The sequence below is a fragment of the Harpia harpyja genome, chromosome 7, assembly GCF_026419915.1.
Source record: "Harpia harpyja isolate bHarHar1 chromosome 7, bHarHar1 primary haplotype, whole genome shotgun sequence".
NCBI lineage: Eukaryota > Metazoa > Chordata > Aves > Accipitriformes > Accipitridae > Harpia > Harpia harpyja.
Window position 1 is genome coordinate 32,910,496 of NC_068946.1, and position 22,140 is coordinate 32,932,635.

General features: G+C 43.8%; 1 protein-coding gene across 1 annotated transcript in view; it reads left to right on the forward strand.

The window, feature by feature from the left end:
* The window catches only part of CHN1 (chimerin 1), a 105,547-nt gene extending 89,488 nt beyond the window's left edge, over window positions 1–16,059 (forward strand). Inside the window, exons 10-14 of the mRNA XM_052792133.1 lie at window positions 8,915–9,088; window positions 9,803–9,880; window positions 11,046–11,183; window positions 12,194–12,299; window positions 15,131–16,059. Of these exons, the coding sequence (XP_052648093.1) occupies window positions 8,915–9,088; window positions 9,803–9,880; window positions 11,046–11,183; window positions 12,194–12,299; window positions 15,131–15,302 (668 nt within the window). The 3' untranslated portion in view covers window positions 15,303–16,059. The remainder of the gene's footprint in view (window positions 1–8,914; window positions 9,089–9,802; window positions 9,881–11,045; window positions 11,184–12,193; window positions 12,300–15,130) is intronic.
* The last annotated feature ends 6,081 nt before the right edge of the window (window positions 16,060–22,140 follow it).

Here is a 22,140-nt window from a genome sequence, read left to right on the forward strand (position 1 = left end):
TGATCATATGTAATTTTATACTTTTTAAAGCATTTGCTTTTTATAGCAAACAGTCGCACATCTCAAGAGGACTCTTTACTGTACAGAAGTGATAAGTTTAACAAATACAAATGGATTAATCCATGAGCTACTCTCAACCATTTTAAATGCTCTTCTCTGCAGAAGCACAAAAACAAGCAAGAAGATCAGTGTGGGACAGTCCAAGACTGGACCAGAAAGATAAATGTCACCCATTTCAGAAAGGAGGACGAGCTGGAGGAGAAAGTGGAGCTTATTTCTAATGGCTGATAGCTTAGTTTGTTACACAAACTAGGCCGATCCTTTGAAAAATAATAAACGAGGACTAAACACTCATAACAGTACACATGCCATAGCAACCAGCAAGGATGCCTTAGCAACTTGAACTGCCTTGATTCATGCTCTGTTGCAGTCCAGCATGACTGGATGTGTCCTTCTCTGCCAAAATATAGCCTTGAGTGCATTCAGTATCTTGTCAGGTACAGTCCTGTATGATTAACCCCTGGAAGATGGATTCTCCCTAGCTTATCCTTGTTTGGGTTTCACGGCAGACAAAGAAGGAGGAGTACGTCTTTTTCTTCCATAAAGACAAGAGGTAAATGTACGCACTGTGTTTGCCACCTGAAGAGTGGTTATTGGTTGAAGTAAGGTGTTGGCTGTCATCTTGAGTACAAAGGTTTCGGGATTAATGCAAGCCACCAAACATGGGAAGACTTTATTGTCTTCCAAAATTAAGACTTGGAGTGATGTCCAGGATTTGGTCCTATAGGAAATGAATTGGTGGACTTAGTCTGACTTCTGCTGGAGGTATATCCAGCAGAACAGGAATAATTTCTTTATCCTTAAATGTTATTCTCTCAAATTTGATCTTTATTTCATCAATTTCTTTAAAGACAGATTTGCTTTCTTAGAGTGAATCCTTGTAGTAGGTATCTGCCCTACAGCCTCAGAGGGTTGTGCTTCCAATTTTTGCATCCCAGCCACAGGCCCTCAAAATTTTTGTGAGATGAAGACTCATCTGTATGCAAGGAATATGCCTTTTCTACTGGCATGCTCCATCTCCAGCATACTTTCCTGCAGGCTTTTGCCATAAGTAGAAATGACTGAAGAAGTGTTTGAAATTATAATGTCACCAGCTTGTGTAAACATTGAAGCTCAGCAGAAGCTAATGAAGACATAAGAGTTTACCCCCGCTCAAAATCCAATGCATGAACTTAAAAAAATGTATTCTTACTTACATTCCTCCTGTGTAAGGCTCCCCCATGCTCACAGGGCTCATCCCATTGACCAGAATGTGTTCAGGAGAGAAACTGTAACAATATCCAAAGAAAGTTTGCAGATATGCACCAGTGAGTTCATTTTACGAATGATACAAACACATAATGCCCAGTAGCATTAACGGAGAATAGTGTGTGTTCTCAGAGACTAGAGCATGGCATTAATGATGCTGTTGGTGTACTACACAAGTAGACTTGTAGACAAACAGACTAGTAGACTTGTCAAGCTGCTGCATGTGTCCTGTCCCTTTCCCGAGCCCATCAGAACTGTTTAAGTTAGTATATAACCTCCCGCTTCCTCTGTACCCTTTTGTTCTTAATGAATAAGTGATTTAATCAGAAGATTTTTTGGAACAGGCTGGTTTAAGAGCATTAATTGGCTTATCTTGAAGGAAAGATAAGGGGTTTTTACTGTATTTCACTGGATGCTTTTGATAGTGTTTTGGGCTGCTCCTTTTAAAACCAGGCAACACCACCCTCTGAGGCTGTATGTGAAGCACCATTTCTGCTGCCTGGATAGATTTGCTCTGAACTATCTCAGCCTGCCACCCATGTAGCAGTTGCCTATCTTCTGCTTTCCTTGGAGTAGGTAACTTCTCTCTGAAGAGCTGATAGAAATAAACTTGCAGCTGAACTATCAGTGTGGCGGCAACCAGCTGCTACTGGCTGAGCCCAAGCAATATTGCTGCCAGCCCTGACCACGGTAAGCCCCAGGAGTTCATTTTCAGAAAAGTTAAAGTACAGTCTGAAAGCAGGATTGTTTTGTGAATTACTGCTAAGTGTTTAATTTCCCCATTTCATCCGGTTCCTTCTCTAGCAATTGAAAAACGTACAACCGCCCCATTTCCTTTGCTGTTTTGTTTTGCCTTGCTATTAAATCCCTCATGTTGGACCCCTGTGTTGCTCCACTGGTGTGTAAGGATGAAGGAGACCACAAAAGAGCCTGCCCATCCTCAGGCATTAGCTGTGCAGGGCACAGTGCTCACATTTCTAGTGCCTGGAAGAACAGCTGATGCTCTCGTGACAGTAACTCAGCTAAGGGGAAGGCAAGGCGTGCTCATCGTGTTGCCCACTCTCAAGGTATTTTGTGTGCCTTGGTCACAATAAGCTCCCATTCTGCCCACACTTGTACCTTGAAAACACATCCAAGCTTCTTGAGATGTGCTCCCAGATTCTGCTGGTTTCCCTGACCCTATAGGGCACAGGCAGTCGGCCCAAAAAGTGAACAAGAGCAAAGCAAAACCACAGAGGTCAGGGGACTGTTTGGAGAACAGTCCCTGCCCACCTCAGGCAGGTGGAGATGCTGTTGGAGGAGATGCGTGCTGCCTGACAGGCTGTTCCACCAGCTCAGGGTCTGGTGGTGTTCCTGTGAGGAGTGAGCTCCAAAATTTTGAAATGCTAATCAGGCAGCAGAGCCTTGCTTCAGAGCCGTTCCCATGGGGAAGCTATTCTGGAGCTATATATTCTCGAAACTGTAAGTCCTAAAAGCGGCTTTATCTCCAAGCCCACACAGACCTAGAAGCCTTGAGCAAGCCAGCGGCCCATCAGGGGAGCTGTCGAGGAGGTAGGCAGGTGTCGTGGCAGGAAGCCAGGGAAGCTTTTGAACTAACTGACGATCTTTCAAGACTTCCATAAAATCAAACCATCGCCACCAAACGTGTTCAGCTTTTGGAGGCACAGACATATGTATTCTTTTGATTTGGGGTAAGGGACGATTGGCTTGTTTGATGGGCTTTTTTTCTTTTTATTTCATAAGCCCTGATTTTTCTGTAGTATTAGGTAATTTTGTTGCCAAGTAACTAGCTGCCCTCTAGAAATTCCTTCCTAAAGAATAATGTACCCTATAGTGCATGATACAGTAGTATGAATGATAGCAGGTTTGGGGGAGGATACACGTATGTTTGGAAGCAATTTTTGCCATGGCGCTGCTTAATAAAGTGGCTTAACACTCTGGTGGGACCAGGGTTATTTGCAGATGTGCGTCGCACATTGACAAATGGCATGTACTTTAAGGCAGTGTAGCAGCTCCAGTGTTGCCACCCAGGCTGGAACAGCTCTGCCAAGGAGGAGGAAGAGGGGAGACCTTCATAGCACCCCCCGGCCTTGTGTATGGAAGCACAAAGTACAGCACGCGAGGCCAGTGGGGTTGCTACGTTCACGTGCTTGTTCACACACGCTGCATCTGAGAGAACAGAAGACATTGCTTCCTCTGCTGCAGAAAAGAGCATTAAATTATTAAAGGAAAGCTACTAGCTCATCGTTGATTTATGAGAGCAAATTCCCTTCTAACCTTTTCACCCCTGCAAAAGTAACAATGCCAATACTTTGTGCTTGAGTAGAACCCGTCGTCTTCACCTGTCGGCTTACCAAAGGTGAGGGTGTTATCCCGTCTGGCGGGTACCACAGTGGACCTGCCCGAGGCAACGCACAGCGCCAACGCCCCAGCTCTGCGCTCCCCACCCTCCCACGCTTGCCAGAAACCTCTGAAGAGTCTTTCAGAACTTTTTGTACGTAATGTAAATCTACCTTTTAGCTCTTAAAGCTGCTCCTCAGAGTGACAAAATGCTAAATTTCCACTGGGATAATTCAAAAATATAATTAGAGTGATGTATGTAGCATACGGTATCATTCCAGTGGAGCATGATCAGCAGCCATGTTAGCCAGTAAATCATAAACCAAAGGAAATCTAAAACTGACTAAAGTCAAATCAGCAGTATAGCAAAAAGCGACAGCTAAGTATATTTTAGTCTCTGCAAATATTTATAATGTGTGCTCATGGGGCGGTATTAACGTACGTATATCTTTTGGCTCTGCTCATGCATTAATATGAAGACGTTATTTGTTCTTTCAGCCCAGTGAACTAACATCAGTATTAGCTGTTTCTAAAACATTACCAAACCTTTTTCTAGGCATCATAGGAAAGTATTATCCGGCTGGTTTTAAATTTAATATCTCTCATAGAAGTAATGTCACAGCCCACCTGAACTCCTAGATCAATATGCTATTAAAGTCAGGGCAGCTTATCACAGACTTTTAAACCTGTCATGTAAAATTAGTCTTCTTTTTTTTTTCCCCCTAAATTTCCAAACTTCCTATAAACTCTTGAATTTATGACTGCATTTTTTTTGGTCACATTTGATATATTTGAAAGGTGGCCACAGTTTGATAGCACTGTAAAAAGGAATAGTAAGCGTGACTTACAATTCTAGTCCTGAGAAATCATCTCTGTATAAGGGGAAATTCTGATTGACTGAAGTCAGCAGAAGTTTTCCTATTGACCTGCAAGGGTTCACAACTGCATCTTTTAAATCTGTCCTGTATTATTATAGGATTTATCAGCAGATACAGTGCTTTAGGGGGATTTTTCTTCAGCTTGTCACCAATTTGTATAGCCAGCCAGCAGGCAGGCTCTGATGAACTTCTGTAAGAAAAGGATAAGGCTCCTGGTTACTTTAGATCCGGAGTAAAGCTGCTAACACCATCTTAGCTATTCTGGATTTATTTTGATATAACCGAAAGTAAATAGACCCAAAATCTGAAATCAGATGAATCTTCTTGGTCTTCACGCACCCAGCCAAATCATGAAGCTCATGTGCAAACAAGGCAAGCAGTCCTGAGACTTCACCACGTGGCAGCAGAGAGAGATTCCAGACTCAGCTTTCTTGTTTCTTCCTAGTTGATTCTAAAATAATGAGTTTCGAAGCTTTCATGAAGCATCTGCAATGAGAACAGAGGACATTTTTATTTAATAATACACAATTAGCAGCATAATTCCTATCTTTTAGTACTAACAAGTAAGCCGAGTATAGTTAGACTAAAAGGCTGGCACATTCCCAGTGGTCTGTGGAGAGGGGGACTGATGTCCTTCTGCCATTGTGCTTTTTACCTTGTTGGAGTTAACAAGACATCATCCTTCATCCTAAGTTATCAACTGAACCAGAGACTAGTGACGGAGACATGGCTGTTCTGCCTTTCATGAAGTATTGTTAGCTGTGGAGAGGGGCCCACCTGGTAGGAAGCACAGCATTGGGGAGTTTCAGCATGTTTGTTGGAAAAAATACAATTTTTCTGTTGCAAATTCACTGGAATCTCCTAGAAGTATTTATTGATGTGGAATTGCTAAAGTGAGGTGGTCTCCTACGCTTACACAAGAGGCAAAGAGCCTTGATTATTAGGATACCGCACAGCCCAATAATATTGAACGTAGTGCTCATGCATTTTCTCAGCATTAAGTATCTGAAATATTTCTAGGTTTTAAATGTTTCTCAGGAGTGTTTGTAAGCCCTTAAGCAGTGGGGCTGGTACATGAAATCTAATCAAATGCAAAGGAAGAACAAACAAGAGAGGAGAAAAGTTAACTTTCGCATTTGTAATTATTATTCTGGTATTAATGAGGTCAGATCCAAAGCCTGTTTGAATCTATGGGATTAGCAGTAACACAATTATTTTCAGAAGCAAGGTTTTCACATTGAAAACATCTCTGTAAGTTAGATATTTTAATGAAATGAAACTTCCTTGTACATAAATATAATTAGGATGATCTCAGTGAATGCGATAATTGTTTTAAGTCCAGTATAAGATACTTGGAAGCGTGTTTTTCTTTTTTTTTTTTTTTTATATTTTAGTCTTAATTATCCTCGGATTCCCAGAAACATAACTCTGAGATAGATTGCTGTCTGTGTGAAGCAGCTAATTTGCACTCACAAAATTGCTTGTGAGTCTTCATGAGTGAGATGCTGCCATTCCAGCCTTGTAGACATCATTTTTGACAGACAGACTAGGGCATTTCCTGCATGTTGGAATAGGTGCTTCTTGCAGCAATTTTAGGAATTCTATGTATAGTAATTATATTTGCATTTGTAAATACTATTATTTCAATGTTAAGGTTTCAAAATAAAGGAAATCAAGAATTAAGATTTCCTGTGTGGTCTTAGTTTGCTTCCCTTCTGTGTGTGCATTAAGATGTTGCCTCCAATTATTTGACTACTTACTATTTTTACTGCACAACTTCATCTTTATTCTGAAAGCAGAATGGATGGTACTTGCTTAGTAGCACCTATTCCATATTTTGTCGTCTTGTTATTAAAAGTGCTGGTCCTACTAACAGCACAGTATTCAAACTTCACACCGAAGATGAGTAATTTTTCCTCTGCATTTCTGCAAACATGTAATGAATTTGTTTCTACAAGACCCAGAGCTGCTTCTTCCCATGTTAGAGTTGAAGCACTAAGGCACTTAAGGGTTCAGGTCACATGTTTCTAATGAATTTGGGTTCCTTATTTAAAGCACAGAGGGACCTGGTTTTTCAAACTTCAGACAAGATGTAGCACTGGGCATAGATATTTAAAGTGTAGGTGGAGCTCCCCTTGCCTGCGCTGGCTGGCGTGCTCAGAGTTTCTTCCTTCCACAGCCCAGAACCACAGGCAGGGTAGATGCTGTGCATGAAGAGGTGGTGTGGTCATGCACCTTCCAACCTGGTCTTAGAGCACTTGATTAAATGTGGGATTTAATTAAGTGCTCAGGTGAAAGCAAGTGCTTTGGCTGTTACTGTTTCCTCTCTGTCACGAATGAGGCAACTGAGCAAACGCTGAAGGAACCCAAGTGACCAAACTGAACTTCTCCACGCCTGGAGGGACAGTGGTTGAGCCTGCCACCGCCCAGGGCTCCAGGACAACCAGCTGTGATGTGCAGCTTCTGGGGCGAGCCTAGAAGAGAGCTACGCGTCAAAGCAAGCCGCCGAGGCTGACCAGGGTGGGCCCCAGTGGTACCCCCGGTCGTGCTGCTTGTTTGCAGGGTATTGGCCTGCGTGGCTTTGCCCAAGGTGGGGTTCGCAACACTAAATCACAACCAGGTGGGAAATTCAACATTCCCAGCTCCCTGTCTTGTGCGTTAACCGCTCCTCGCAAGGAAGGGAGTTGCTCCTGCACAGAAATAGCTAAAGAGAATTTTAATTGGCCATTTCACCGGGATCAGGATCTGTGCGAGTTTTGACTGATTGAAGGTGACATGCTGAACTTTAATTGCAACCAGAGATTGAATGTTTTACAGAGGATCCTAAGTGACAAAGCTGGTTGCTTTACAGGCCTGTTAAGTAAACAAAGTGCTTTTAGTGGCAGGCTACAGCTGACTTAGTGGAAATAAAACTTAGCGATGAATTCTAGGCTTTACTGGTTTGGAAAGAACAAAGTCAATCTATGGAGCATTAATGAAAATACAAGCATTGGCAAAAACAGCAGGAAGGACATACGAAGGGAATCAGTATAGACAGATACTCAGTACTGCAGTGGGAGGGGTAAGTACAGATTTTCATCAAGGCATTGATCCTCCAAGCTCCTACATCCCTTAATTCTGCAGAAATCCAGGGGACTCCAAATGGCAATGCAGCAAGGTACAGAAATGCTCACAGAACTGGAGTCTGGGTGTATACCGAGTGCATGTCAGAGCACGGCAAACGCCCTGGCTGCGAAGTGCCGCCTTTCTTGCTGGTTGCTATTTCCTCTCAAGCACCTGTGAGTCTGCATGGCAGAACAGGAGAAAGGGCAGTGAAAATGGAGTCACTGGGGGCAGTGCGGGAGGCTGCTCCTTACACGCGCCTGCCGCCTGATAGTGTTGATCGCAGTGTGTGCTTAGCTTAAAGGGGACTGTATTGCTCTTCCCATCTTCACTGTATAGTTGGTGGTGTTTTCCATGATTTTTCCTCCCCACACCCTGAGCATTATGTTTTGAGTCATTCTGAGGCAGAACAAACATTTTTCTATAACCTGATTTCAAGTAAGTTTCACTTAAACTAAATCTGTCTCCTTCTCAGTATGTTTACAATAAAGCTGTGGTGGTGTTTGTTTATGTTTAAAAAAACCAGAACAAATTTTTCCCAAGTCATTTTCAAAGTAAATAGCATTGTTTTGGTGCTTGCCAACACTTTGTTTCAGAAACACGCTGTGAAACGGCATCAGAATTGCAGCCGCTGTGACTTAGCAAAGTCCTTTGTAAACTGCTTGGTAGCAAGAAACCACCAGCCAGCTTGGTGACCCCTGTGCCTGTTACTCAGCTCCCCTCCAAGGTGGGGAACGGGCCCTGTTACTAGCAATGCTAAGCGTGGGCTCCCGCACCTGGCAAGAGCATGGGGGTCCCTGAAGTGGGTCAGATCTCAGGCCTGCCTTGCCAACGTGTGCTGCAGAGGGGTTGTAGCCTTCCGAGACCCTGTCCCTGCCTTCGTCTCCCCCAGGAGGTGTCTTAAGTACCACAGTCCAGGACTACATTAAAGCTGTAAGTGTTAGGAAATCCGCAGCAACTTGGGAAGAAAGTTTAGATCATGATAGCAACGTATGTAATAATGGTGGGGAACGTAATTGGCCCTTAGATCCTGATTTGAAAAACCGTATAGAAAGTTTGTCACTTTGTGTTAGATCCTCTAGGGATAGAAGAAATGTCTTGGGTAGAAAATCTGTCTTACTTCAGGTCTGTCCCTACCTCGCATTTGATGGTTAAGGGGTCTCAACAGAAGCAGTAGTTGCGAGATCAGGTCAGATCCTGCAGGAGCCGTACATACTCTGCAGTACTGACCTCGGGATGCATTTTCACCGAACACCAGCCTAATCAATTTTTCCTTTTTCTCTCAGATTGTGGTTTAAATGTGCACAAGCAGTGTTCCAAGATGGTCCCAAATGACTGCAAGCCAGACCTGAAGCATGTCAAAAAAGTGTACAGCTGTGACCTTACAACGCTAGTAAAAGCACACTTCACTAAGAGACCAATGGTAGTAGATATGTGCATTAGGGAAATTGAATCTAGGGGTAAGGCATAGTTAATGGACTTTTGTTGCTTTACTGATAATCCGTTTAGATTGATCTGGGTCATCTGGGTTTCTGCTGAATGTATGATTGCTCAAAACAGATTTGCACAAGACATTTTATGACTGCCAATTACCCTGCACAGATAATATTATACTTTGCATTATTTCATGGTTCATACCCATTTATAATTTTTATAGATTCTGCTAGAAGTTGCTTAATGGACAATTACTGCTTTATAGTTCTATATTGGCACCTATCTTTCCAGTAATATTTTTATTTTAAAAATTAAGTGAATGTGCTAAAACAAAGGCAGTTACTGTTGATGTGTTCCCTCTTGCTAGTTCCCCTAGCCCACACTGAGTATCCTTTTCTAGAATTAGAGTATTTGTTTTCATTCTGAAATAATGACTGAACATCAAGTATGCTAATCATCTCAGTTATTTTTTAATCAGTTGTAATTGGTTTAATATGTTTCTTCAGCTCTGACATAATTTGCGTAAACATAATTTAGTGCTGGTATAACAAGGCACCTAATGCAAGGGTCAGGGTTAAAAGGCCAGTATAGGATTTCATTCTGAAAGAAAAGCCTGATAAGGCCTTTAAAACGTGTCTGCTTTTTCTGCCTTAAATGAAGAACCTGGCAAAGGAAGAACTGGACGGAAGGAAACTGTAAAATTAAGGCTAATTTTAATCTTGTTAAAATACTCATTGCAGGTCTTAATTCCGAAGGACTATACAGAGTCTCAGGATTTAGTGATCTTATCGAAGATGTCAAAATGGCATTTGACAGAGGTACAGTCTTTCCTGCATGCTGGCATTTTGTGCTGATGTATTAAATATAAACAGTTTTTCTGCACAGACTCTGTCTGTCTCATGCTCCACTGCATCAGTGGTCTGAAGGAGTCCAGCGGCTGTGCTACCAGAAGGGGAGTCTCCCCATCAGAAAAGCATATCGGCTTCACTTTGGCCTTCATTACCAAAGTCTACTTTTCTCCTTCCATCAGTATCTGGGCTTCAGTAATGATGCGCATAGGAAAGGACAAAGCTTTCTGAACTACTGCCCTAGTTTGCAAGTAAAACTACACTCAGGGGGTGGGGGAGGGATAGAGGGCAAGTGGTCAAGTGCCTTAAGAGGGCTGTGCAACTTAAATCCATCTTTCTGGATGAAAGCTCCAAAATAATAAGATGAATACAATAGTGCAAACAAAATTTGAATTATTACAGTCCAAAAGAAGGTCAGTGAGAACAAACTCTTCTCTCTGAGAAAAGGCAGTGGGAAATTTAAAGGCTTTGCAGCTGCCGTCCCCCTATCCCAGTAGAAATCAAGGCCAAAATCCATGCTGGAAACTCTCTCTCCTGTTTCTCCGGAGGACTGGACCTATTCAGACAACATCTGCCTCCTCTGCAGCATTAGCAGGGTGGGGATGCACTGGAGAAGCCAAGTTCTGGATCTGTGTCCACTGCAGTCAGGAGTAGGTAGTATGCTGTAGCTAAATGGTGAACACATGTTTTTCCTGTGTTCAGGAAGGCTGTGGACTAAGTTGGTTTTCTTTCTTTTACTTTTTTTCCCAGACTCCCCTGATTTCTCATTCAGTGCTTGCAAATGTGTTTTTTGGCAACGCAGTGTGTTCAGAAATAGCTAAACTTCCACATGTTAATACAAGATAGATACTGCTAGATCAGGCAGGCGGGTTTTTGTCCCAGAAAAAAACCCTGCATTTTTTGTAATCATTTTAAATGAAGAAAGGATAGGTTTCTTTATAAAATGCTTGAGGTTTCCACCCTGAAACAATGAACTTCACAGCCCAGTAACTCTGTTTTGCTTATAAAAGCCAAAATCTGTAGTTGTGTCCTTTTTAATAATATTTGCTTAAGCAAGTTATTATTTTTCTTTTGAATGCTGTTTTACATCTGTTTACATTTCCAAGGCTTTAATGTCAGTGCCTTCTCCACACAGATGGGGAAAAAGCTGATATTTCTGTGAATATGTATGAAGATATCAATATTATCACTGGTGCACTTAAACTGTACTTCAGGGATTTGCCAATTCCACTCATCACGTATGATGCCTACCCAAAGTTTATAGAGTCTGCAAGTGAGTGTAACACATTTTCTTCCTGGTTTTCATTCTCAACCTTTTCTTCTCCTTTTTGTGCAGTACTTGCCTGTTCATTTAATAGCTGGCCCATCAGCTCTTACCCTGCGTGCCCTATTTAGTAAGGATTGCAGGAGTAAATGTAGCACCACGAGGCCATAGTGTATGCGATCATGGTTACATTTTTCTTTGCCTTTGTCACCAGGAATGCTTCCTTTTCATCACGCATTATGGATTACATCGCTTTGTATGTCTTGCATGAATCCCTCATACTTGACAGTGATATTTAAAATCTGTTGGGTTTATGTTGCCAGAAGGGTGATCTATGAAAATGTTTAGAAATAAGAAGTCACTTGATCTAGAGGTGTCCGTTTTGAGTGTTTTCATAAGCTGATAAGTACCCATCCTAAGGCCACCTTTAAGGCTGGCCTTGCAGACAGTGAGTCTGCAAGCAGGGCAGTAAGCCCAGCTGGAACATCTCTCCCAAGCACCCTGGCTGCCTGAAGCATCTCTGCAATGTAGCAGTCACACCAGCCACACCTGGAAAGGTGTGAGGTAGCCATGGGTAGAAAACAAGGGCTGGATGCCGGCCTTACTGCTCCTCTGGAGAAGGCTCTTTCCAAGCAGTGTGGACACAGCCAAAGATGCTGATGGCAAAGTTCCCAGTACCTTCTGCTGTCCCAGGGTTGCACCTGTAGATAATTTGTGCAAAACTAGTCCAGTCAGCAAGGATTGCCAGGGGAATTTTTTTGAGTAGGCTGCAGGGAATCTTTCGGTGGAGTGCAGTTTGCTTTGGGGATTTTTCTTTGTCCAAAGCCAGGCACATCCTGACGGTGCTCTGAGCACCTCTTTGGACAGGCAAATCCGCCACTGTGAGGTTTGGATAGGTTCTGGAAATCGGTAATCCAGCAGAGCTGTGAGACCCTATCTTCTCTGCAGGCCACCGGTGTTGTCTTTCTGTGTGTGAATCTGGCTGTGCGTGTGGTGACAGCTGAACATCTGTGTTTCAGAAACCACCGATCCGGATGAACAGCTGGAAATTCTCCATGAGGCGCTGAAACTGCTGCCGCCTGCACACTGTGAAACGTTACGGTATCTCATGGCACATCTGAAGAGGTGGGTGGACTAGCTGGAAAGAACTCTAAGCCAAACTCATTTTTAGCAAAGGCCATGTTAGGACCTCCAGAAAAGTCTGGGCAAGGCCCACCAAATCCTGGAGACAGACTGTGGCAGGGGATGATAGTCTGCATAACAGCAAATATCCAAAAAAGGGTATTGGAGTTTATTCTACTTAAAGCACTTGCAAAGCACTTAAAGGAAATAAGTAAAAAACCCCACAGCTTTGAAGCACAAAAGTCATCTGCCTAGCAAATTTGCTCTATATTTAAGGTTACAGTGAGTATTTATGGTAAAAATGCCATTTGTACCTCTGGGAGTAATAAGTCACTCCCTGGGCAGGGAACCAATACAGCTTAATGGCTATAGACTGGTGTCTTTTTCTGCTAAGTCTCATCTACTGACACCCTAAGAAAGACCACACACACTAGGCTGGAGCTGATGCTGATTAGGCACAGTGTTAATTGGCCCTCCAGCCACACATCTGGTGAGGTCTGCCAGCTAATCCTCACCAGTGTGGAGCCCCTTGTTCCACCTGCTGCCTCCTCAAAACTGTAGGAGCATAAATTCTGTCTGAGGTTTCTCCTCCTTCCTGAGACATGATTGAAGTTGGTCAGGAGGCTGAAAAATTCTTAGGCAGAGACTGACAGATGAATATCCAGTACAACAGCACAGGTTCTATTTCTTTCAGGAAAGCAGGGGAAAAAATCAATGTGGCAAGTTAGGGTATCCATTTTAGTTTCTCAAGTAACATGAATTTATTGTCAATATATAAGAATCATTCCCTTTCCTTAGAAAAATACTTTATTTTAAGCTCTCTCCTGCTTTTTTCCTTTTATAGTTCTTCTACAAGTAGGAATACGTTGACTGTGCTGAGTGCCTCAGGCAAAATTCAGCTACAGGGTTTCTGCCTGATTTGTCCATTTATTTCCATGACATTTCTAATGGATGTTTTAGAACAGACACAGGGATGAGAGACGCAGGAACAAAAAAACCCCACCTTACTGCTTGTGAAGTGTGAAGTTAATTTTTCCTTACCCTGTTCAAGAGTAGCTGTTGCTCCTCTAGTTAGCAAGTTGCTTTTGCACTTCATATTTCTGGTATAGGTGAATGATAAGGTAGAAAGGTGACAAAATTCACTCTTTTTTAAACTTCCTTTTAATACATTTGCTAAAAAGAGCTGTGGCGCTCAACAGGCTGTTGTCTTGCTGCTGAATTCAGGTAATCAGACACAGCTCCTAATTACAGACTGAAGATACAGCAGCTTGGAAATATCGGTCTGACTTCTTTTAAAATAAAAACTAAGGCAGAAGGGGAAAAAAGGAAGAAAAATCTTGAAATTTTTTTTTTTTTTGTATGCCAAAGGATTTGTTCATGCAATGCAAGATGCCAGAGTGGTGAAAAGAGAAATAATTTAGCCAGACTCCTTCAGTTGGTGTCCCTGGCTTCTTAGTTGTTCCTGAGAATCCTTATGGATTCTTTAAACCACAGTGTGTATTAAAACATTTGCATAATCTTAAGTTTGTTTCCTTGAGTGAGGCAATTCCCCAGGATAAACCAAGGCAGAAGCTTCGGCTTCAAGGCACGTTTGTGTCTACTGCGTCCGTTGCAGTGGGCAGCAGCGATGGGCGCACTCGGTGTCAGGGTACCCCAGGCAGGCTGTCCTCCTCCCCCCCCCCCGCCCCGCTGTGGGGGACCCTGCGTTCTCCGTGCTGAGGCAGAGCAGCGCAGGAGAACACAAGCCGCCTCTGAGCCCACATGAAGAAATACCATCCCATGATGCCGGAGACCATCATGTTTGGGCAGCAGTGACCCTTCTGGCCTTTGCTGAGCAGACGTTTCTGCAGTAGCCCCAGCAGAGGATGCCTCTCCTGTGGGTGTAATTCTTGGGCAAATTACATTTCTGGAGGTGGCCTGCAAACCTGCCTGGCGCCCACAGCTTTGAAGCCGTTGGGTTCCTGTGGAGCGGCAGAACGTGGCCTCCCCGCCTCCTCCTCTCCTGCGGATGGGAACCAGGCGGCGGGAGGCTTCCCTCAGCTGGGGGCTCGGCTGTTTGGCAGCTGCTGAGGACCCCAGAAGAGGGAAGGGTGGAAGCGGGCCTGTCAGAGCACAGGTTTAAGGACCTGCTCAGACTGCCGTGCAAATGAGGTTACAGCAAGAGAGACCCTGGCAGTTTCAAAGCCACCACAAAGTGGTGATTCACTTTTTTCCAGTACGCGCCACGGGACGTAATTTGCCTTGAAGAGGAACCAGGCGTCCAGCTTAGCACAGTTAGCCTGTAGTGCCCAAAGGCAGGGAATTCACGTGTGATGTGCCTCACCCCCATTGCTGTCGTGTGCATGACAGAGGAGCAGTGTGACCACGTGCAGCCATGTCACCAGGGGAACCTGGGCAGAATCCCACCCAGGTGGGCACGATAGCACCTCTCTAGTGACCATAAAACTGCTAACATAGCGACAAACACAGTCTGCTCCCCATAGGAGCAGCCTCCAAATGGTGCCGCTGTAAAGAGCAAAAGCAAAATTGTTCTGATTTGTCTGAATTCACCCCTCGGCCCCCTCCCTCCCTGACAGTGGCGTGCCGACTCCTCCTACAAGTAAACACGGTCTGCGTGCGTGGTCGGAGGACAGAGACCTCTGACTCGGGGTAAACCCATGCAGTGTTTGCACTCACTAACTTCTGAGTGTTTCACCCGACACTTCCATATGTATCCTGCTGGAAACGGCTTTGGGGAAAGGCAAACATTTCTGTCCAGTTTCCCTGGTTTTCAAGCATATGCAGGCATAGTTTGGCATGGAAGGAATGTGAAAAACACTGTCCTTTTTTTGCAGAGTGACACTCCATGAAAAGGAAAATCTGATGAGTGCAGAGAATCTGGGCATAGTTTTTGGACCAACTCTTATGAGAGCGCCAGAACTGGATGCGATGGCTGCATTGAATGACATCCGTTATCAGAGACTTGTGGTGGAGATGCTTATAAAAAATGAAGACATTTTATTTTGAATATTTTGGGGGGTTTGTAATAAAAAAGGAAGCAACAGCGTTCTATGGATGAAGGAATATTTTGAAGTAATTTAATGACTCTTGTCACTGAATTCCATATTTGCTAGAGCTTTCGATGTATTCAGGATAAAAATGAAGGAACTCTTTGTCGTTTCTGTAGTGCCATTCAGCTGATGTTGAAAAAGGTTAACACATACTTTCCAGTACTAGTAATCCTGGGTGTTTATCATGTTAAAATAAAAAACAAAAAGCCTAAAGTTATTGCATGATTTGCTCCCTGTTCTCCCTGTTCTGGTGAGACTCATTCCATGAAGAAAACAACTGAACTGGTGCAGCATCTTTGTTCTGGATAGTTTGTGATTGTAATTCAGCATGTTTCTCCGTGTAAACCTGTTGTGAATTTGCTTTTATGTTCTATGTAATTGGTTTCCGATACTAAAAAGAAGGCCGAATTATGTGAAATGGAGCCTCTGGCAGTTTATTGGCATTTCACATCATTCTCTGCCACTTTGGGGGCTGATTTCTTCTTGGGTTTCTTTCAGTTTTTTTATCATATAGTAATTTGTTTTTAACAGAAACAAAATGTGTACTTTAAATGTTACTTTAAGTAATTCTCCATGATGTTTATGGTGGTTGCAGTGAAATCTGCAATGCTGAGCAGTGTTCCTTTATTATTATTGCTATTTCAATTGTAATTTTGTATTTTTATCTGGCATGCATATATTAATTTATTAAATTTTGCTTTTAGAACTCTTAACACTAAGCTATTTATTTTTACTTAACGAACATGTTCAAAAATACTGTTTGTTTCATTTTTTACGTTGGCACTTTAACCTTGAACAATCTCTGACTTAAAAGAAGTGAGTTAGAGTTTTACTGGTTTTGACAAGACCGTTCTGATCTAAATACTTTGGAGCCTGACACAGCCTGAACTAAGGCTCCCACAAATTCCTTTTTAGTTTGAAAATTTCTTTCTTCATTGTCCGAGGTGCCTCTCAAGAATACTTCAGAACTCTTAAACCAAAAAAGTATTGTCAAGCCATCTACTACTACGTATTTTATATATATATAGTTGTAATTACCTGTATACGAACTGGAATTGCAGTTTACCATTACACGGTTGTAGCTGCCCAGAGTAGATGGATACACCACTGAATTTCAAATGCAGATACATCCCAGAACACTTGCTTTGCACTTAAAGTGTTCAGCTGTGGTGCAAGCACTTCAGCCTGCCCTGCAAACACCATCCAGAGGAGGAGGAATAATGCCCTAGCAATTGCAACCAGCTGTGCTCCCTTCCTGTCAGCAATAAGGTGCCTCCCTTTATCCCATCCCTTCCCTTCCCTTACATGCCTGGCCAGGAGAGGAGAGGGGAGAAGGGAGCTCTCCTACAGCTCCCCTGGAAGTGGGGAATGAAGGATCCCAGGAAGGAAAGGGTGAAGCTGGGGATGCACGCTGGTAAGCACATGGGGAGCGCTGCTCTGGGCTGGGGGGCTGCTGGAGAGGCGGAGTGGGGGGAGATTTTGAGAGAACCAGAAGTTTTTTTAGTTTGGTGGTTTTTTTTTTTTTTAAGTATTCTGTAGTACTAGAAGTGACTTGCTGCTATAACTCCTGTATTAATTAGTGCATGTTATCACTTTATTTATCCCAGTGAACTGACACAGCTGGAAAACTGTATGTCTCTGACCACAGCCTTGCCCCCGCCCCCCAGCCCCAGAGCAATGGCCCATATGCTTCCCAGTCACATCTGCCTTGCACTCTCCAGCAGCCACATATGTTCACCGCTACCTTGTTCCAAGCCAACTCCTAAACGTACTGCATTTCCCCTCACTGCCTTGACAGCATGTGATGCGCTTTCTCAGTCCTGTGTTGCCTAATGGCCCTGTGTATCCCAGTCCTCGGACCGTCCATCACTCCTCCCTTCCCTTCCAGGGTACCTTGCAGTGGCTCTGGCTGGGCTTTTGCAATGTCCTGTTGCTGCCATCAGCGCTCAGCTCCTTGTCATCAGGTCTGGAGTCAGGAGATAGATAGGATTTTTTTCTCAATAATGCTGGCAAGGTTTTGCACGCACGTGTTTGACCCGCTTGTTGCACTGCAGTGTTTGCATTACTTGTTATGTGCTTGTCCCTAACACCTGATGCCACCACAGCCAGCCGTGGCAAAAGCATCCTTTTCTCAAAGCACCCAGCAGCAGCTGATACAGGGCACGGCCAGAGAAGGGCATGGCTCTGCCTCAGCAGCTCTGGCTGTGGTGGTGGCACCCTGTGTCCTTTGGCAGCCCCGGTGAGCCCGAGGAGCCCTCGGCTTACCTGAGCAAAAGGTGTCTGCTGTTCCCCGTCGCTGCGCAAGCAAACCTGAGTTAGGTAGTTGAAGTCCCACTTCTAAAGCATATAGCAGGAAGCATGTAGTAAATAGGAGTAATTAGGATAATTTCATTTTCTTCTTGCGTGAAATATCCAGCTCCTCCGTCTTGCTGCAGCAGCAGATGGGTGCTGCTGACACTAATGTCTGCTCCCCTCGCTTTACAGATGCTTTTGACTGCATTTAGAAGTAGCAATGGCCACTGAGAGGTGCAAAGCTGGATCAGAGTCAGAGCAAAACCACCCAAAACAGCAAGCTTAGATTTGCTCTGGGTATAGTCAATCTCTCCAATGCATGCAGGGCAAACAAGGTTTGTTAGCTACTACCAAGTGCCGGTCTCCAGCTCGAAATGCCTTTTTTCCAGCAGAACTTAACAGGTGATAATAATCATGGGACAGGAAAGGAGAAAACCTAGATGGAAACCCACTGCTGAGAGAAGAGCAGTCAGTTTGCTGACCAACTTAAAAAAAACAACCAAACAAACAAAAACCCCACAAACAAGCAAACAAAAAAACAACAAGAAAAATCCCCACCCCACCCCCCCCAAAAACCCAGCTTAAGAAACATAACTTTCCTTAATGCCTGTACACCCCCTCCCCTAAAAGCTCCCTAGTGAATAGTTAGGGCAGCTAGTAGGCACAGGAGCTTAGAGGTCAGGCAGCCGAGTCCCTGCCGTAATAAGCACACTTTATTTTCCCTGAATCTCACATTCTGATGAAATATGAAGGAAACAGCATACCAAGAGATGATAAAGTTTCAGAATATGTTTAACACCAAATAATCTCAATATTCAAATAATTAAGGCTGACGGTGTCTGCTAACCATGCTGCTCAGCCTACGTGGGACAAAACTGCCCCCCCGAAGCACGTGTCTCTCAGGTTCAAATATACAGGTTGTGTGTTGCATTAGGGACAGGAACGTGGGATGGAGGACCCCAATGGTCAGGGAAGTACTTGCTTGACTCTGAATCCCTGGAATCTGTATCCAGTGACTATTTTTTTTTTAATCTCTTTAATTTAATTGTGATTTTTTCATTTAGTGTGTAGGCAAAGCCTCCATTTTTAATCTCGTTGTTGCTACTATCCTAATGAAACTCTCATCTTCCCTGAGTGATAACCATTAAAGCAGGTAGTGCAGAAATAAATGTCTTTGCAGTGAATTTCATACTTTTTTTTGCTAACCAGGAAGATACTTTGCATGGGCACATAAGCAGTTATGTGATTTAAGTTTCATTTATTCAAATTCTTAATTAAGCGCAGAAAACTAGTATTTTTAGTATTTGTATTAGTTAAATGGCAATACAATAAATAACCTCGGTCTATAGGAAGTAAAGGTTATCACTAAGTTGATTTGTTCTCTAAACAAATTGATTTCCATGACGAATGCGTGTTACCTCTAGTTCGGGCGTTGACCTTACTGTCTCCAGTGCCGCAGGGTACCTGTCTACAGCACAACGTGGGGCTGGGCAGAGACACGGGAGCCGCCTCACTGGCAACATCTTACCAAGAGGCAATTGGCCACAGCCAAAAACATGGGAAAGAAGGGATTAAACTGAGAAAAACTTCTTCCTCGGGCTTCTACGGAAGAAATGAGGCACACTGGCAAGAAGTATGAGTTGGTAGCAGTCAAGGAACTTGCATAGAGCATGAGGGAAAGCAAGTCTTCAACAAGGATAAAGGAAAGTAAAATTATTAAAGATTATGGAGGCAGTGAATAGCTGTTAAAAATGTATGTCTAGCAAAAATTTAATGTCATCAGAACTATTGGGGAAGAGCTATTTAGGATAGTGCTTAGGGGTGTAATTAGGAGCCTTAGGATGAAAAGGGAAAACAGGAAAAAGTCTTCTGACAATTTCAGGAAAACATCCCAGCAGTGAATTAGCCCAGCAGTTTAGCACAGCGTTACTTGACCTCTTACCAGCCGGGCCAGGCCTCTGTAACTCAGTGCAAAAGCTGTCCCAGATGTCCTTGGTCCAGGCCTCCTTTCCAGCAGATCCGCAGCGACGCACGGCAGCCCGGCACGTGTGTGGCGCGTTGGACCCGCTACACGTGTCCTGCGGGACGCCCCTCGGGAGAGCAGCATGCGTGTCCCCCCCGTGTCCCTGGCCTGGGCACAGGGCTCCTTCCCTGGATGGGGGCCGCGTCTGCCTCCAGCTCCCTGCTGGAGGGAGGCTTCACCGTCCCTGTTTCAGACCGCGGGGCAGAGGGAAAAACACTGCGTGCGGAGGCCGTATGCGGGGAGCCTGTGACAAGGCTTTAGGAGATCTCTGCGATGAGGGAAGCAAGCTGCCTTCTGACACAAGAATGCAAACTTCTGTTTACGCCAGATTAGCTGACAGGATGGAAAAACCTGTTATTTATGATTTTATGCAATACCAAACTTTTCTGCCCACGCCAGATTAGCTGACAGGATGGAAAAACCTGTTATTTATGATTTTATGCAATACCAAACTTTTCTGCCCTTCCCCCCACAATGGCAAAGGAAGAAGTAAAGGCTTCTAAAAGGCATATATGATGTACTCACTCTGTTCCTGACCTAATTTTTGCATGCTGATGAATGTTCTGCAATGTTTTTGTTATAGCTATAATTATATTGCAATAAGGGAAAAAAACATTTAGTGAACCTAGCAATCATGTATTTCTTTTTTAGTCACGCAAAATTACTGCTTAGCAACTGCACATCAGCCCTAGAAAGCTTACGTAATGCAAGAGAAGGAGGGTTAGGAAATGCATTGTGGATTAAAGCGACTGCTGAGCAAACCAGGTAAGGCACGAGTGCTTCTGCTTCGGTCACGTGCTAGCAGGAGCGGCAGTAAACGGCAGAGGATGCGTGCGTGAGAGCAGGGCGTGAGAAGCTGGGTGCGGGGCTTGTTATTCCACCTCCAGCAAACTTCCCCAGTGCCCCCTCTCTGCAGCACTGGGCTGGCTGGGCATGAGCTCTGCCTCCAGCAGAATCCGAGGACCCCGGGCTGATGTGCCGATGGGAGGAAGCCTTACATATGCATCAAGTGACCCACCTCCTCTTCAGTTCTTCAGCACACGCTTCCGCTGCCTCGGGTCGCGGGCTTTTCGGGTTATGCTGTCTCCAGAGCCCTTGCATAGACTGATGGTGTCTTCATGCTGGCCTGATCTGCTCTCTGCATGATCTGGGACACATCACGGAGATGCTGCTCTTGATGCCACCTTCTGTATCTCAGTTTGGACAGCACGATTCCTGAAATTCTCTGATGTCTGTTGCTGGTTTCATGGTCAGAGTACTATTTTTTTCTTATTTGATCTCTCCCAAGAGTCATGTCAATAAGCTGCTCAAGGAATTTGTTTAAGAGCTTTCAGTTAGGTATCCTTTCCTATTTCTCATGTAAGTATTTTGTCTCAAGGACATATGTAGCTCCTTGTATTACTCAGGTCTTTATCGCTACTCTGCCTCAGTGAATTGGAGCAAACGGTTCTTAGGCCTCTGGGAGCCTTTGATTAATGTATTTCCTGAGGCAATTAGGCATTGTTTTGAAAAACACATTTGGCAGCCAACCAGGATTCATTTTCAAGCACTATGTTGCCTGTAATTTTTGTTTCTTGCTATCAAGCCTAGAGTTTGAATGCTAAGCTTTTTCTCTTTGCTTCTTTTTTTCCATGCCTTATTACTAACTGTGTCAGTAATGCAAATAGGATTGTCCAAACTATTAAAATTACTCATTTTGTAGATTAGTATTCTTAAGGTAGTGTATCCTAAAGCTTACTTGGAAGGATCACTCACTAAACCCAGAAGAACTTAGCACAGCATGATGCTGTTGCTCATTGCTCATCTCCAGCACTTGCTCTGTTCTCAAAAAGGGGAGGGGGAGAGATTCCTTTAATCGCTTTTTGTTCTTTTATCCCCTTTCATGTTCTCCAGCATCATGATGCTGGACATATGTTGTTTGTACCATGCAATAACTCTCACATGGTATCTTCCAGTAAACTACTGGAATTCAGGTACACTGAGATTGCTGCAAGGTGGGTTAGACACCACCAATGTGGTGCAGTACAAGATACCTCACAAAAAAGTTCAAAGCCCAGCTAGGCACCTTTATTAAAAGTAGGCAGAGGCCAATAATCAAATACATGTGGAGGAGTCATAGCATCTATTGCAAGCTGTTCCCTAGGTGAGTTGCAACAACGCTTGCAAATCACTTCCTCACAGAAAACTGTGAAATTCTCCTGGAAGTAGTTCCCCAACCCACACCTAATCTTGTCTTTCAGAGAAAAGGCATCATTTCCAAATGTGTTACAATACAGTGGATACGTTGGTTTTCAATCTTGTTCAAAAAAAACCAAAACCAAACAATAGTCCATGTGCGGCAGCCCAGATACTCACCCTTCTTAATCACTTCAAATATGATGCAATGCTGAGTCTCTACAGCTCCTTCATGCCCCCTCACTGGGGAAGAGTTGTGGTCTGCCCCTGGCTTACTTTGAAGTTCTCTCTCCATAATGTAAAT